Source organism: Labeo rohita, unplaced genomic scaffold (assembly GCF_022985175.1).
Source record: "Labeo rohita strain BAU-BD-2019 unplaced genomic scaffold, IGBB_LRoh.1.0 scaffold_82, whole genome shotgun sequence".
NCBI classification, from domain to species: domain Eukaryota; kingdom Metazoa; phylum Chordata; class Actinopteri; order Cypriniformes; family Cyprinidae; genus Labeo; species Labeo rohita.
In genome coordinates, this window is record NW_026129766.1 from 538865 (window position 1) to 554654 (window position 15790).

The 15790-nt window shown below is 45.0% G+C and overlaps 1 protein-coding gene across 1 annotated transcript in view; it reads right to left on the reverse strand.

The window, feature by feature from the left end:
• LOC127162044 (NLR family CARD domain-containing protein 3-like) overlaps window positions 1-15790 on the reverse strand; it is a 34237-nt gene that overhangs the window by 16019 nt on the left and 2428 nt on the right. Inside the window, 3 exon segments of the mRNA XM_051104817.1 lie at window positions 2-1575; window positions 1950-2060; window positions 2208-2290. Of these exon segments, the coding sequence (XP_050960774.1) occupies window positions 2-1575; window positions 1950-2060; window positions 2208-2257 (1735 nt within the window). The 5' untranslated portion in view covers window positions 2258-2290.

Here is a 15790-nt window from a genome sequence, read left to right on the forward strand (position 1 = left end):
AGCGAATCATCACCCAGTTCATTCAGACAGTGGAACAGATTGATGGATTTTTCAGTAGAGCGATTCTTCCTTATTTTCTGTTTGATGTACTGAACTGTTTCCTCTGTGTTGTAGGAGCAGTTTCCTGTCTGTGTCAGTAGTTTTCGTAAGAGAGTCTGATTGGACTCCACTGAGAGACCCAGAAGAAACTGCAGGAAAAGATCCAGATGTCCATTCTTACTCTGTAAAGCCTCATCCACAGCTCTCTGATGCAGCTCAGATAATGAATTAGATTTCTTCTGGTTAAAAATCTTAGACAAAAAACTTGGTTTGGTTTGGTCAAACACATTGATGTTGTTGATTGTAAAGGAGAGGTGCACATATAGAGCTGCTAGATGTTCCTGAAGGCTCAGATGAACAAAGCAGAAGACTTTACCCTGATACAAGCCCAACTCCTCTCTGAAGATCTGAGTGCACAATCCTGAGTACACTGATGCTTCTGTCATATCAATGCCACTCTCTCTCAGGTCTTCATCATAGAATATCAGATTTCCTTTCAGAAGCTGCTGAAAAGCCAGTTTCCCCAGTTTAAAGATCATGTCTTCATCTGTCACGTTCTCGTCATAGTCCTTCTCATGTTTGATGTTGGTCTGAAGGATCAGGAAGTGTGTGTACATTTGAGTGAGGGTCTTGGGAATCTCTCCACTCTCTGCTTGACTCAACATCTTTTCTAGAACAGCGGCTGAGATCCAGCAGAACACTTGGATGTGACACATGATGTAGAGGCTCCTTGATGACTTCAGGTGTGAGATGATTCTGGTGGCCAGACTCTGATCACTGATTCTCTTCCTGAAGAATTCCTCCTTCTGTGGCTCATTGAAGCCTCGTACCTCTGTCACTCGATGGACACACTCAGAGGGAATGAGATCAGCTGCTGCTGGTCTGGAGGTGATCCAGATGAGAGCAGAGGGAAGCAGATTCCCCACAATGAGGTTAATCAGCAGCACGTCCACTGAGGCTGATTCAGATATATTACACAGTTTCACTTCACTCCTAAAGTCCAGAGACAGACGACACTCATCCAGACCATCAAAGATGAACAACACTTTATATTCGTCACTGGATATTTCCATTTCTATTGTTTCAGGGAAAAAGAATGTAAGAAGATCTGAAAGACTGAGTTTTTTGCCCTTCATTAAGTTGATTTCTCTGAATGGTAGTGGAAATATGAGTCGGACGTCCTGATTCTCTTTTCCTTCAGCCCAGTCCAGGATGAACTTCTGCACAGAGACTGTTTTTTCAATGCCAGCGACTCCCTTTGTCAGCACAGTTCTGATGGGTTTGTTTTGTCCAGGTAAAGGTCTAAAGATGTCACTGCATTTGATCACTCTGTCCTCTGTTGCTGCTCTCCTGGATTGTGTCTCAATCTGTCTCACCTTATGCTCATTATTGATCTCTCCATTCTCACTCTCTGTGATGTAGAGCTCTGTGTAGATCTCATTCAGCAGCATTGGGTTTCCCTGTGTCGCTGTTCCCTCATACAGGCGCTCAAACGTCTTTTTCAAATTTGATTTAAATGAGTTGAGGACTTCATTGCTGTAAAGTGAAAAGTTAATAAGCATAATGCTTTGTATTCTGTTTCATATCTTCATATCATATCTCTTACAGAAATGTTTTACCTAAAAATAGGCCGTTTATCTCTACTCTTAAAAACTAATGGCTGAATCACAGACACATTACTCTTCATAGACACACAGCTGGACTCTGCTTTTGGTCTAAATCAAAAGTTAATCATTTAAATTACTGTATGTAACAAATTACCTATTCATTGATTATTATCAAATTTATTTTAAAGAGCGCTTAATAATCATTTCATTAATTTATTTATACAAAACTTGTGAGCTGAACTTTGATAATGTATGATAATATAAAATGTCATGCTATAATCATATATTATAGAAATGTTATACCTGAGACCAGACTGTGAATCTCCACTCAGATTTATTGGCTCGCCCATAGACCAGTCACTCTTCATAGACACACAGCGGGGCTCCTGTTCTGATATTTTCTGATGAACTAAACTAAAACATAACAGATTTATTCCTTTATAATAAGACTCATCTTATCATCAATATAATACAATGATCTTAATATACTTAAGAGTTTTTAAGGAATCTTTATAATTTTATTTCTATAAAAGAAAAGCTTTATTGTGTTACTCAAAGTACCTGTGTCTTGGAATAAAATCTTCATCTCCAGATGTTTGTGTTTCATCCATGATGGATCCGAAAAGTTGGATCTTCACCACTGACTGTACATGGAATTGACAATCACAAAATCTATAGTAATTAAGCAATCTAATATTGTTATAAATCATTCCATTATACATTTTAAGATGTTCTGTATTGTAAAGAATGAATTCTGTCTGTATAAAATAAACAAAACATCAACTCTACATTTACATTCACTTTTATACCATTCTTGTCATATCACAACTCAATTTCAATCCAAATTCAGATGATTAAATTGCTGCAGTACACTAGTTAATGATGGTCAGTAGTTAATGGTTTAGCATAGACAGCGCAATGACAGACGATGATGGACTCATTTGGTGGTTGATGATATATTGGTCAGTCTGAAAAGGGTCTGAAGACGCTACTGTGCTGAATAAGTGAAGTGAATCTGACTCAAAGAACATAAAGGCAAGATATCTTCTTACACTAATTAGTAAAGACATGAGAAAGCATTAGTAATATATGAAATGCATTTATTATATTTTATATTACTTATAGGGTAAGTGTAACACAACCAGCGTAACAACCTTATTACGGCCTTTAAAAAAAACAGGCTACTTTTAAGACTTGTTTTGATCACAAAGTTTGGCTGCTAGACAAGTTCTCAAAATGTCCTTGGTCTACTATTGTGTATATGTAACTTCCCACATAAACAAATAAAAAGCTTTTCAGTTTTTCTAAATGGAGAAAAAAAAAAATCTTAAAATCTTACGACCAGGTGTAAATGTTGCACATTTAACAATCTGCTTTCACTTTCATTTTGTCACCAAGGTTGTAAAATCTGTTTGGAGAAAAAAAAAAAAACGCATCATAGTTTTTAAAGTCTGGATGTGATAGTGGCTAAAGACTGTTTTGATAAAATTTTTGGTAATACTGTATAACAGGGTATCTCAAATCCAGTACAGGAGGAGTTTAGCTCAAACCCTATGTGAAGACATAAGAAAGCATTATGGTGGGGTAAGGATGACTTTATGGTGGGGTAAGAGAGAACCAAAGGGGACATTGTGAAGTCTCCTGAGTCACAAATAGATCCACTTGAGCTCAGTGGTGGACAAAGTACACAAGCTGAGTACTTGAGTAAAAGTACAGATACGTATAATAAAATATTACTCCAGTAAAAGTGCTCCTCTTTCAATTTTACTTGAGTGAAAGTACAAAAGTACCCGATTTTTTATGTACTTAAGTAAAAAAGTACTGATAGATTTATTTTGCGATTTTTATATAGGGTTCTTAATTGAATTTTATATTAGCACATATTTTTTTATAATCCTACTGCTCAAAATACCTGGGATTTTCCCAAAAAAGCACATTTTTGTTGTTGATATGGACTATGTTGATGAGAGTGATGTAGTAATATTCAATGTGAACCTTACACTGCAATGTGCCTGAGAGAAAACAGATTTGACCATTACATTTTCACCAGTAAGAAAAAAGTGTTTTAAAGCTTGTTTTGCATAATGTCACAGTTATATATGACATGAGAATAAGGCCTGAAGTTAGCAAGAACATTTTAAGGAAAATACAATTATATTTCCATAATGATTTTTTCCTTTCAAATATTGTCTGTGTAAAAACACCCCTGGCCAAATGCCCCCAGAGGGCATCACTTTCCACTTTGATAATTACTGTAGTTACCATGTTCTGAGCATGACATCCTTTCTTTTTCTCTCGGGTGTAATCTATCTAGGTGGTTGAAAAAAAAATATGTGGACTTTATATCTAAAAATTATCTCAACTTAGCACCAGCAAGCAGCTAGACAGTTAGCATCAGCTAACAATATTTACTTATTTTCAGTATGGTTGAATAAACATTCATCTGTCTACTCTAGCTGATCCAAACAATATAAAAATGTATACTTTTGCTAAACAATATAAAAACAGACGTCACGTAGGGCTATATTGTCACATTCATGTCTGTGTTTGTCATTGGTTTCTCCCATTGTCTCCCCCTGTTGTTGTATTTACTTTGGTTTCTCCCTAATGATTATCGACACCTGTCTGTAATTAGTCCCACCCTTTATAAGTCTGTTTGTGTTTTGAGTTTGCTGTCGGTCCTTAACGTTATATGGAAGTGTGTGGATGTCTCGTTGTGTTCCTGCCTGTTCCTGCCTGAAGATTTATATTAAATTGTTATTTGTTTATATCGTATCTCTTCTCCAGTCTCGTTCGACCAGCACTGCACGTAACAGAAGGACCGACCGATACAGTTTTTCCCCGGTGTTTCCCTGCTTTTATTTTTTTCTGAGTGTTTTGTTTTGGTTTTTTGTTATGGATAACCCCGCCGTCCTCCTCCTTCTCCTGGAGCAGGGGAATTGCTCTCTCGTGGACCACACTAGAGACTTCGTTCACCTCGTACCACTCACACACTACCCGGATAGCAGCCTTTGCACTTTCTACCGTGCAGGACTAAACATCGCCACGAAAGCGCTGCTGTCCGGGGAGGGTCCACGAGAGAGCTTTGCCGACTACATCGAGTGGGTGCTGGTGTCCTGCAGATCTTCACTGACCGCGGAGGATGACACCAGCCCCACTCTAGACCCAGAGCCCTGCCAACCAGCATCCCGACATGCGGAGTTTGAGCCCGAGCCCACCGCGGATGACGAGCCAGAGCCACGAGCGACAGAGTCAAAGATCGCCACAGAGCCAGAGCCCTACACGTCCGATCAGGTGCGAGAGCCGGCCACAACTACTGTGACGGGGGAGTGCAAGATGGAGCAAGTAAGGGCTATGGAGAGCCCTGCCCACTGCACCACTGCTGGGGGTGAGCTGGAAGAAAACTCTGGGGACTTAATTGATTTTTTTTTATTTTTTTGGAAGTTCTAGAAAATGACTCTGGGGATTTAATAGACTTCTGTACAGAAATATCTACCTGTCACGTTATGCCTGCCTGTATGGAATCCCCACCCACCCTCCCTCTTCTGCCTATGTCAACGTCTGTCTGCTCACCGCTGTCCCCTGACATCCCCTCTGCTCACCCTCAGTCTTCCACCTGTGCAGTGGGCTCGCCGCGGGTCTGCCAGCTTCCATCGGCGTCAGGGCTGGAGGATCCCTCATCTCCGCCTCCAGCCTCAGAGTCCAGAACTCCGCTTGGCCCTCCGACCCTGCGGCTCCACCACGGCTCTCAGCGTCCTCGTCTCCATCGTCACCCGTCGGTCCACCAGCTCCACCGGGCTCCCTCGTCTTTTCGGCTCCGCCCTGGTCGGTCGTCGTCCCTCCATCACCTCAGGACTCTGTTCCTCCGGCTGCGCCTCGTCACGCCGTCCCACCGGCTTCTAAGGACTCCTCCCTCCCTCCGGCACAGCCTCCATCCTCTGTCGCTCCGGCTCCGCCGCGGACCTCCGGATCTCCGCCTACGCCTTGGTCGCCAGAGCCTAGGGCTCCGCCTTGGCCCTCCGGATCCTCGGTGTCGCTCTGGATCTTCGGCTCTCCGTCTCCGCCTCGGGCTCCTCCGCCAGCGGCTCCGCCTCCGTCGGTCAGCCCCCTGGAGTCGTCAGCCTTTCCTCCACCATGGCTCCTCCCTCCGTCGGCTCCACCGTGGGTCGTCATCATGGCTGCGGTCTGGGTCTCCCTCTGCTTCTCCTGCTCCGGGTCCCTCCTGTTTCCTCCTTGGCTCCTTCCACCTTCGTCACCCCCCTGGACTATGTTATGTTTATTTGAACTGTCTGTCCGGCCATGGCCTCCTGAACCGCCCACCTACTCTCTTGTTTTTTGTTGTATGTTGTACGGCGCGAGACGCGCCTATTCGGAGGGGGGCGTAATGTCACATTCATGTCTGTGTTTGTCATTGGTTTCTCCCATTGTCTCCCCCTGTTGTTGTATTTACTTTGGTTTCTCCCTAATGATTATCGACACCTGTCTGTAATTAGTCCCACCCTTTATAAGTCTGTTTGTGTTTTGAGTTTGCTGTCGGTCCTTAACGTTATATGGAAGTGTGTGGATGTCTCGTTGTGTTCCTGCCTGTTCCTGCCTGAAGATTTATATTAAATTATTTGTTTGTATCGTATCTCGTCTCCAGTCTCGTTCGACCAGCACTGCACGTAACATATATGCGTAGCATTTTAATAAAACTGCTAACGTTACATCAGTGAGGAATATGAACGTGCATGAGTTATTTTAAGCTGTTATTTAAATTTTTCGTTTTTGGTGTGTCTGAATTCAAGCATTTCAGTGCGCTTAAACAGGTCACCTTTTAAAGCAGATGTAATTCACAAACAACGGACAGCTTTGACCTAAATATGATTTTCAGTTATAATAATTAATCCTAAAATTCAACATTAGTAACTTACTTTTCGCAGCATCAGTCGTGCACGCACAAGATCTCCTGGTTCTTACCTGTGAATTCAGTTGACTGGAGACTCTAAATGATCTAAATGGATCATTTGAATCAATGAGTTGTCGACTCGAGAACAGCTGCAATCGGATCATTCCAATTTGTGAATGAATCGTTTGGTGCGATTAACTAGTCATTTAACAGGTTCATTGAAAAGAATTAGTTCATGAATCAGACACCGCTTGTGCATCTCAGAGCACGTGATATATTATAATGAGTAACGACATGTTTTATGAAATGTAGTGAAGTAAAAGTGAAAGTTACTCAAAATAAAACTACTCCAGTAAAGTACAGATACTTGAAAAATTTACTTAAGTACAGTAATGAAGTACAGCTGCTTACTGCTTGAGCTTGACCAAATTGGGTCCAAATGAGCTCCACCACCTTGTGCCTTGGCCCCTGTCTCAACAAAACATCTGCTCCCTGATTGAGATGGCCGTGTTTCAAGCATTAAACCACTTTCTCCCAGATCTGAGAGGCCATCATGTGTTGGTGCACACCGACAACACAGTGGTAGTCTCTTATATCAATCACCAGGGAGGTCTGCGGTCACGCCCCCTGAACAGGCTGGTGCACCAGATCCTCTTGTGGGCCCAGGGGAAACTCCTCTGCATTGTGGTTAAATCCCATACCACACCTAGATAAGTGGTCCTCTGAACTGGACAAACACACTCTTCTTGGCGTTTAGTATTAACCCCAACTCCTTCATATGGGCGAGAACAACATCTTGATGCCGAGCCACCATATGCTCTGATTGAGCTAAAATCAACCAATCGTCTATGTAATTGAAAACGCAAATGCCCTGGAGTCACAGAGGAGCCAGCGCAGCATCCACACACTTGGTGAAAGTTCGGGGCGAGAGTGCTAGGCCAAAAGGAAGAACTCTGTATTGGTAAGCTTTGCCCCCAAAAGCGAACCTCAGAAACCTCCTGTGTTGAGGAAGGATGGAGATGTGAAAGTATGCGTCCTTGAGATCTATCGTGACAAACCAGTTCTCTGACCTGATCTGAGACACGACCTGCTTCAGAGTAAACATCCTGAACTTGAGACGCATAACTTTGCGGTTCAAAAGACGAAGATCTAAAATCGGACGCAACCCCCCATCCTTCTTTGGAACAATGAAGTACCGGCTGTAGAATCTGGACTCTCTGTCGTGAGGAGGGACCACCTCGATGGCCTCGTACCTCAGGAGAGCTTCCACTTCTTGCTCCATGACCAGAGCCTGCTCGGGCACACGAGTGTGGGAAGAACCCCGTTGAAAGGAGGCGGCGGAGTGCCAAACTGAATTCTGTAACCTTTCTCTACAGTATGCAGGACCCAATGAAACACATTTGGCAGAAGCCTCCACGCTGCCAGCCATTTTACTAAGGGAATCAGCCTCTGGAGACTGACCTCTGGTGAGATGTGCCCGCTGGAGACTGCTGTGCACCGAAGCACCGGTGGTGGCAGGGTTAACAGATAAATCTTGTGAGGGCACTGAGGAGAGACAGACAACATGTGAGGGTGTGGTGCTTGCTCTTCCCCAGAGGGGGCTGCTCTCGGAAGTCCTGAGGTGTCAGGACTTCGTTGCCAAGGCCTTCTTAGCCTGAAGAATGACCCTCAGGTCGATCTTGGGCTTCGAAGACAATTGTCTCAATCCAATTCTTTCTCCATCTCTTTCCCATGAATTTAACCCAATTTCTGTTTAATTAAACAATGTACTGGTTTGTGTGAGACTAGCAAGTGTCTACTTAAAGGATAATACATTCAGCCAGTCATATAATCTACATTCTTTATACTTTGCTTTAGGGTCCTGATCACCCTGTTAGGGTTTATTTTGTGATAACATCATCTGAATGGACAGTTATTACATGGAAAGTAAAAGTTGTCACGGTTCACAGATCTGCCGTGTTCTCACGGCTCGTGATCTGTTGGTTTGTCATGTGATCGTGTGCTCGCTCAGCTGAGCTGCCAATCAGTCCGGCACAGGTGTTTCCCATTACCTCAGCCCATAAATACTCACCTCATTCTCTCTCCCCTCGTCCGATAGTTCATCTGGATGTCGCAGTGTTGGATTTGTCTTCGTGTGTGTCAGTCGTTGGTTGGGATTATTTTCGTGTTGGATTTCGTCGTGTCTTCGTGTCTGCACCACCTGGACTTCAACCACCACGGGACTCACGCCACTTCACCATCTGCCATCTAGCCCCTGCCTCACCCAGCCGAGAGATTTCTTCATTTTGTGTTTTCATTCTGTTCCCACAATAAACCACCATTTTCACCTGCATTTGCTTCCTCCCTCATTTCATATCGTCACAGAACTATCGGACCACTCATGGAAGCAGCAGGCACCCCACAACCCACTCTGGAGGATTATGTTCAGGACTGTATCTCTCGGCTGGAGAAACAGGAGAAGTGCACGAGCGATGTTGGTTCCGCGATCCGTGCACTTGTGGGGCAGGTGTCCGAGTTGACCGAGCGTATGCAACAGCTGCAACCTCCCGCTGCGCCAGCCACACCACCCACGCCGCCCGCCCCTCTCGCTGCGGTCGGATCATCTGCCGCGGCTCTTCAACCGGAGCCCCGCCTTCCCCCGCTGGAGGTCTATAGTGGTGAGCCGAACTTCTGCTGAGCTTTCCTCACTAAATGCTCTATGCATTTCGCTCTCCAACCGCGCACGTTCCTTAGTGAGGAGAGCAAGGTGGCGTTCGTGCTCACCCTATTGACGGGGAGGGCGGCACTTTGGGGTACGGCGGTGTGGGAAAATCAAGATCCCTGTTGTGCCTCGTTTGCGGCTCTCTCCGCCGAGATGAAGAGGGTGTTTGACCGCGCGGCTTCAGGAAGGGAGGCTGCGCGGACATTGATGGATCTCCGACAGGGGGAGAGATCCGTCTCAGACTATTCCATCGAGTTTCGCACCCTGGCGGCAGAGTGCCAATGGAACGAGGAGGCGCAGTGGGATAGGTTCCTGCATGGGTTGGCTGATCGCGTCCAAAAGGAGATCTACGCCCTGGATCTACCCGCCGACCTCAACGGACTCATAGACCTTGCTTTGCCGGTAGACTCGTCTCTCCCGAGCCGAGCGGCGGGGATTATCCGCTCGGCTTCCCCCTGGGGAGGGAGTTCCACCTCGAGCCAGCGGCCGCGACGCGATCAGCCAGTACGACGAACACGAGCCCATGCAGGTGGGTCGAGCTCGGCTTTCTCGGGAGGAGAAGGAGAGGCGGAGATCCCAAGGTCTTTGCCTGTACTGTGGTGCGGGAGGTCATTTTGCATTTAACTGCCCGGTAAAAGGGCCAGCCCGACAGTAGATTTGAGGCTACTGTCGGGTGGGATCTCCGCTAAGAAGACCTCATCCAGCTCGACCTCCACGCTCCTCCCGGTCAGGTTAAGATGGCAGAATTATGATCATCACTGCACTGCACTTCTGGACTCTGGGGCTGAAGGTAATTTTATGGACTACAGTTTTGCACTCCGTAATCATGTTCCCCTCTGTCCCCTCACCAATACCATCGCCGTCTCCGCACTCAATGGCCAGATTCTACCCAAGATCACTCTCACCACAGACCCCATCACTCTCACTGTATCTGGCAACCACAGTGAGAGTATCCCCTCTTACATCTTGGACTCCCCTCATGCACCCGTTGTTTTGGGACACCCGTGGCTAGTCAAGCACAATCCCCGGATTGATTGGCAGCTAAAGTCTGTGTCTTAGTGGAGCATTAAATGTCATGAGTCTTGTCTTGTGTCTGCTTGTCCCTCTGTTTCTACTTCTATGTTTCAGGAGAAGGCGGTGGATCTGTGTAACGTGCCCGTAGAGTATCTCGACCTGAAGGAAGTGTTCAGTAAGTCTCGGGCTGCTTCTCTTCCTCCTCATCGTCCCTATGACTGTGCGATAGAGTTATTGCCAGGTACGTCTCCGCCTAAGGGCAAATTATATTCGCTCTCCATTCCTGAGAGAGAGGCTATGGAGAAATACATTTCTGATTCTCTAGCAGCCGGGTTCATTCGACCCTCCTCTTCTCCAGCGGGGGCGGGGTTCTTTTTTGTGGGGAAGAAGAACGGATCTCTGCGACCTTGCATTGATTACCGAGGGCTGAATAATATCACGGTAAAGAATACCTATCCTTTGCCGTTGATATCTTCAGCTTTCGAGAGGTTGCAGGGAGCGTCAGTCTTCACTAAATTGGACTTAAGAAATGCATATCATTTGGTCCGCATCAGGAGGGGAGATGAATGGAAGACCGCCTTTAATACCCCCAGGGGGCACTTTGAATACTTGGTCATGCCCTTCGGGTTGTCCAACTCCCCAGGGGTCTTTCAGGCACTCGTCAATGACGTGCTGCGAGACATGGTCGATCAGTTCATATATGTCTACCTGGATGACATATTGATTTTTTCCTCATCTCTCCAGGAACATGTGCAGCACGTTCGACGAGTGCTCCAGAGGCTGCTAGAGAATGGGCTTTTTGTCAAGGCGGAGAAATGCGTTTTTCATGCACAGTCCGTTCCTTTTTTAGGGTACATCTTGTCGGCTGAGGGAGTTCGTGTGGATCCAGAGAAAGTTAAGGCTGTGGTGGATTGGCCAACTCCAGATTCCCGTAAGGCCCTACAGAGGTTTCTGGGGATTGCCAATTTCTATCGGCGCTTTGTTCGCAATTTCAGCCAACTAGCCTCACCTCTGACCGCCTTGACCTCCCCCAGAACTACGTTCAGGTGGTCAGACGCAGCGGAAGCTGCGTTTGCCAAACTAAAGAGCCGCTTTGTTTCGGCCCCCATTCTAGTGACCCCTGATCCATCACATCAGTTCGTGGTAGAGGTTGACGCGTCAGAGGTGGGGGTAGGAGCAGTCCTGTCCCAACGTTCGGCCACGGACGACAAGATGCATCCCTGCGCGTTTTACTCTCATCGTCTGTCACCTGCAGAGTCAAATTATGATATTGGTAATCGAGAGTTGTTGGCAGTCAAGTTGGCATTGGAAGAATGGCGTCACTGGTTAGAGGGGTCGGGGGTACCTTTCATTGTATGGACCGATCATAAAAACCTCGAATACATCAGAACTGCTAAAAGATTGAACTCTAGGCAGGCTCGGTAGGCATTGTTTTTCGGACGTTTTAACTTTACACTTTCGTACCGTCCGGGTTCCAAAAATGTCAAACCCGATTCTTTATCGCGAATTTTTGACCATTCCGATCGCCCGTCCACTGCCGAGAGCATTTTTCCAGAAACGCTTATCGTTTCAACTCTCACATGGGAGGTCGAAACGAGGGTTAAAACAGCCTTAGAAGGGGTAACGCCTCCGGTCGCTTGTCCACCGAACCGCTTATTTGTGCCAGAGGAATTACGGTCCGAGGTTATTCAGTGGGGACATTGTTCTAATGTGGCTTGTCACCCAGGAGTTAATCGAACCTTACATGTGGTTAAGCAACGATTTTGGTGGCCGCTCATGGCTCGTGACGTTCGCAGTTTTGTCTTGGCTTGCTCAATTTGTGCCATTGGTAAGACTTCTAACAGACCCCCTGATGGGCTCCTTCAACCGCTGCCGGTCCCTTCGAGACCCTGGTCCCACATCGTGCTAGATTTTGTCACCGCCCTCCCGCCCTCCCAGGGCAACGCGGTAGTTTTGACCGTGGTGGACCGATTCTCGAAGGCGGCCCACTTTATTCCCTTGCCCAAATTACCCTCAGCCAAGGAGACGGCAGTGACTGTCGTTGACCACATTTTTCGGTTACATGGCCTCCCGACGGACGTGGTCTCCGACAGGGGTCCCCAATTTGTGTCCAAATTTTGGCAAGAATTTTGTAAATTATTGGGGGCAACTGTTAGTCTCTCTTCAGGATTCCACCCTCAGACCAATGGTCAAACTGAGAGAGCCAACCAAGATTTGGAGAGAACGTTGCGATGTATGGTCACCAGAAATCCTTCCTCCTGGAGCCAACAACTCTCAATGGTGGAGTATGCCCACAATTCATTACCAGTATCATCTACGGGCCTATCACCATTTCACCAATTTTTCCTAGTCTGGAATCCGAAGTCGCGGTCCCCTCTGCCCACGCTTTTGTTCAGAGGTGTCATCGCACTTGGACTAGAGCCCGCGAGACTCTACTCCAAGTGGGAGCACGCACCAAGGCCAAAGCTGATCGCCACCGGTCGAGGCCTCCCGTATACGTCGTCGGCTCTAAAGTGTGGCTTTCTACCAAGAACATTCCGCTCCGATCCGTGTCGAATAAACTTGCTCCTAAATTCATTGGCCCATTTCCTGTCACCAAGATCATTAGTCCGGTGGCAGTCCGCCTCAAACTTCCTCCAGTATACAGGAGGATCCATCCCGTCTTCCATGTTTCCAAAATTAAACCCGTGTTTTTCGCACATATTAATCCGCCAGTCCCGGTTCCCCCACCGCCGCGACTCGTAGACGGGGAAACCACCTATTCGGTCAATCGCATTCTGGACTCTAGGCGGAGGGGACGCGGATACCAGTACTTGGTGGACTGGGAAGGTTACGGTCCGGAGGAGAGAAGTTGGGTACCTGCCAGGGACATCCTGGATCACTCTCTTATTGATGATTACAATCAACAGGTAAGGGGCTCTGGGAACGTCATGGGACGTTCCTAGGGGAGGGGGTACTGTCACGGTTCACAGATCTGCCGTGTTCTCACGTCTCGTGATCTGTTGGTTTGTCATGTGATCGTGTGCTCGCTCAGCTGAGCTGCCAATCAGTCCGGCACAGGTGTTTCCCATTACCTCAGCCCATAAATACTCACCTCATTCTCTCTCCCCTCGTCCGATAGTTCATCTGGATGTCGCAGTGTTGGATTTGTCTTCGTGTGTGTCAGTCGTTGGTTGGGATTATCTTCGTGTTGGATTTCGTCGTGTCTTTGTATCTGCACCACCTGGACTTCAACCACCACGGGACTCACGCCACTTCACCATCTGCCATCTAGCCCCTGCCTCACCCAGCCGAGAGATTTCTTAATTTTGTGTTTTCATTCTGTTCCCACAATAAACCACCATTTTCACCTGCATTTGCTTCCTCCCTCATTTCATATCGTCACAAAAGTAGCCATGCAAGTAAATAATTGCTGTGTATTAATATTATATATTCTTCTCCTTTTTTAGGTCTTGAGTCCATATGGGGTGAAAAATACACAACTGTGCAGCCTAATCTGGACTGTAACCTACTGGCTGATGTGACATTCTTCATTGGACTTTTTACTGACAACTACTGGAATGGATGCAGCATCATGCACATATTTTTGAAAGCACAGATCACCTTTACAGAGAAAAAGTGTGAAGTACTCAGCTGGTCTTCATCTGCCCATTTTAAACATTCTTAAAATGACTATTTATTTCTTGTAAATACATTTTGTGTTGTTTAAATGAAAGGAACCTCATTACTTTTTTAATAATGTTATTAAAATGAATATTGTCAGTGGGATCTGTTATGTGGGATGTACATTATAGAGTGCAAACATCTGCTTTTGCTAGTGTCAGATGTGTTTGAAAACATTTTAGGGATGTAGGCTGTATGATACTGTGTATTTAAAGGTGCACTACTAAGCCATGTTTATTTGCTTTGCTGACCAAACAAGATGTATGTCACGAATCTGGCCGGTGACCTTCAGTCTGCTCACCAACAGATGTCGCCCTCTCATTACATTCACATTACACAAACTGTTGCACCACACCTCGGACTACCTTCCCCACCTTCCATTGCGCTGATCACATGCATCCAATCAGACACTGTATATAAGCCTTGGATTTCCCCTTGTGATTTGCAGAATATTGTATTGTTTAGCATCTTTACAGAGCTACCTTGTCAATCTTAGCCTAGTTCAATCGTGTTTCTAGTTCAGTTTTTCCTTGTCTTGTTTTTTAGCCTTGTGATATCATTTGTTCTGTCTCACTGCCTGCCTTTCGGAACTCTAGCCTGTTTTTTCGGACTACCCCTTTTTTCTTAGCCCCTTGGATAACATTCGCCATTGATCAACCCCTGCCTGTATCGAGGATTATTCTTGTGTTTTGTCCATAATATCTGCTTGCTTGCCGATGTCTGACCCTGCCTGTTTTACGACCATGTCTCTGTATAAAGCCAATAAAGTTATGGAGATGGATCTGCCCGCTTCACGTCTCCCTTGCCACGTTACAATGTAAATGTAGTGTACATTTATGTTTATTTATTTTATAAACATACTGTTAATTTCTGTAGAGATAAAACAGTTTTACAGTGGAACAAGTTACTTAATGCTCTTTTTATACATAAATGTGTGATTTTTACCACTGCACTGCAGTACTTTATCTCCAATATTTAAAAATATTTTAATACAATTTAAAAAAAAATAAAAAACAAAACAAAACAAAAAAATGTAGTCGATTGTTTGTAATCATTTTATGTCACAGGTAAACATGTTCATATATTACGGTTTATATTCTCTTTCAAATATGATACAAGTGCTTTAATAAAGTCTGTATCATAGAATAGTAACTTCTTATTCTGTTTATTATTTGGTAGAAGTTCATTGTATATTTTTGTTATGTAAACCCTTTTGTTTGTAACTTACTTCAAAAACTGAAACTTTTATATATTATAGATTCATTTCATGTAAAGTAAAACATTTCTAAAGTGTTTCTGTTTTAAGTTTGATAATTAGAGTTTACAGCTCATGAAAGTCAAAATCCAGTATCTTAGAATATTAGAATATTTCCTAAGGTCAATCAAAAAAAAAAAAAACAGAATTGCAAAAAAGAAAAGTTCAAGTTCTTTAAAGTATGTTAATTCATGCACTCAATACTTGGTTGGCAGCACAACTTACAACAAATTACTTTCTCCTGCCACAAATTACAGCATCAGTGAGATGTAAGCGATCAGCCTGTGGCACTGCTGAGGCACTATTAACCTTCAGATTGTCTGTATATTGTTGGATCGACTGTTTCTCATCTTTCTCTTGAAAATATCCCATAGATTCTCTAAGGAGTTCAGGTCAGGCATGTTGGCTGGCCAATCAAGCACAGTATTATCAGGGTCAGCAAACCACTTGGAAGTGGTTTTTGCACTGTGGGCAGGTGCTAATGTCCTGTTGAAAAAAGAAATCAGCATCTCCATAAAGCTTGTCAGCAGATGGAAGCATAAAGTGTTGCAAAATCTCCTGGTAGATGGCTGCATTGACTTTGGACTTGATAAAACACAATGGACCAACACCAGCAGATGTCA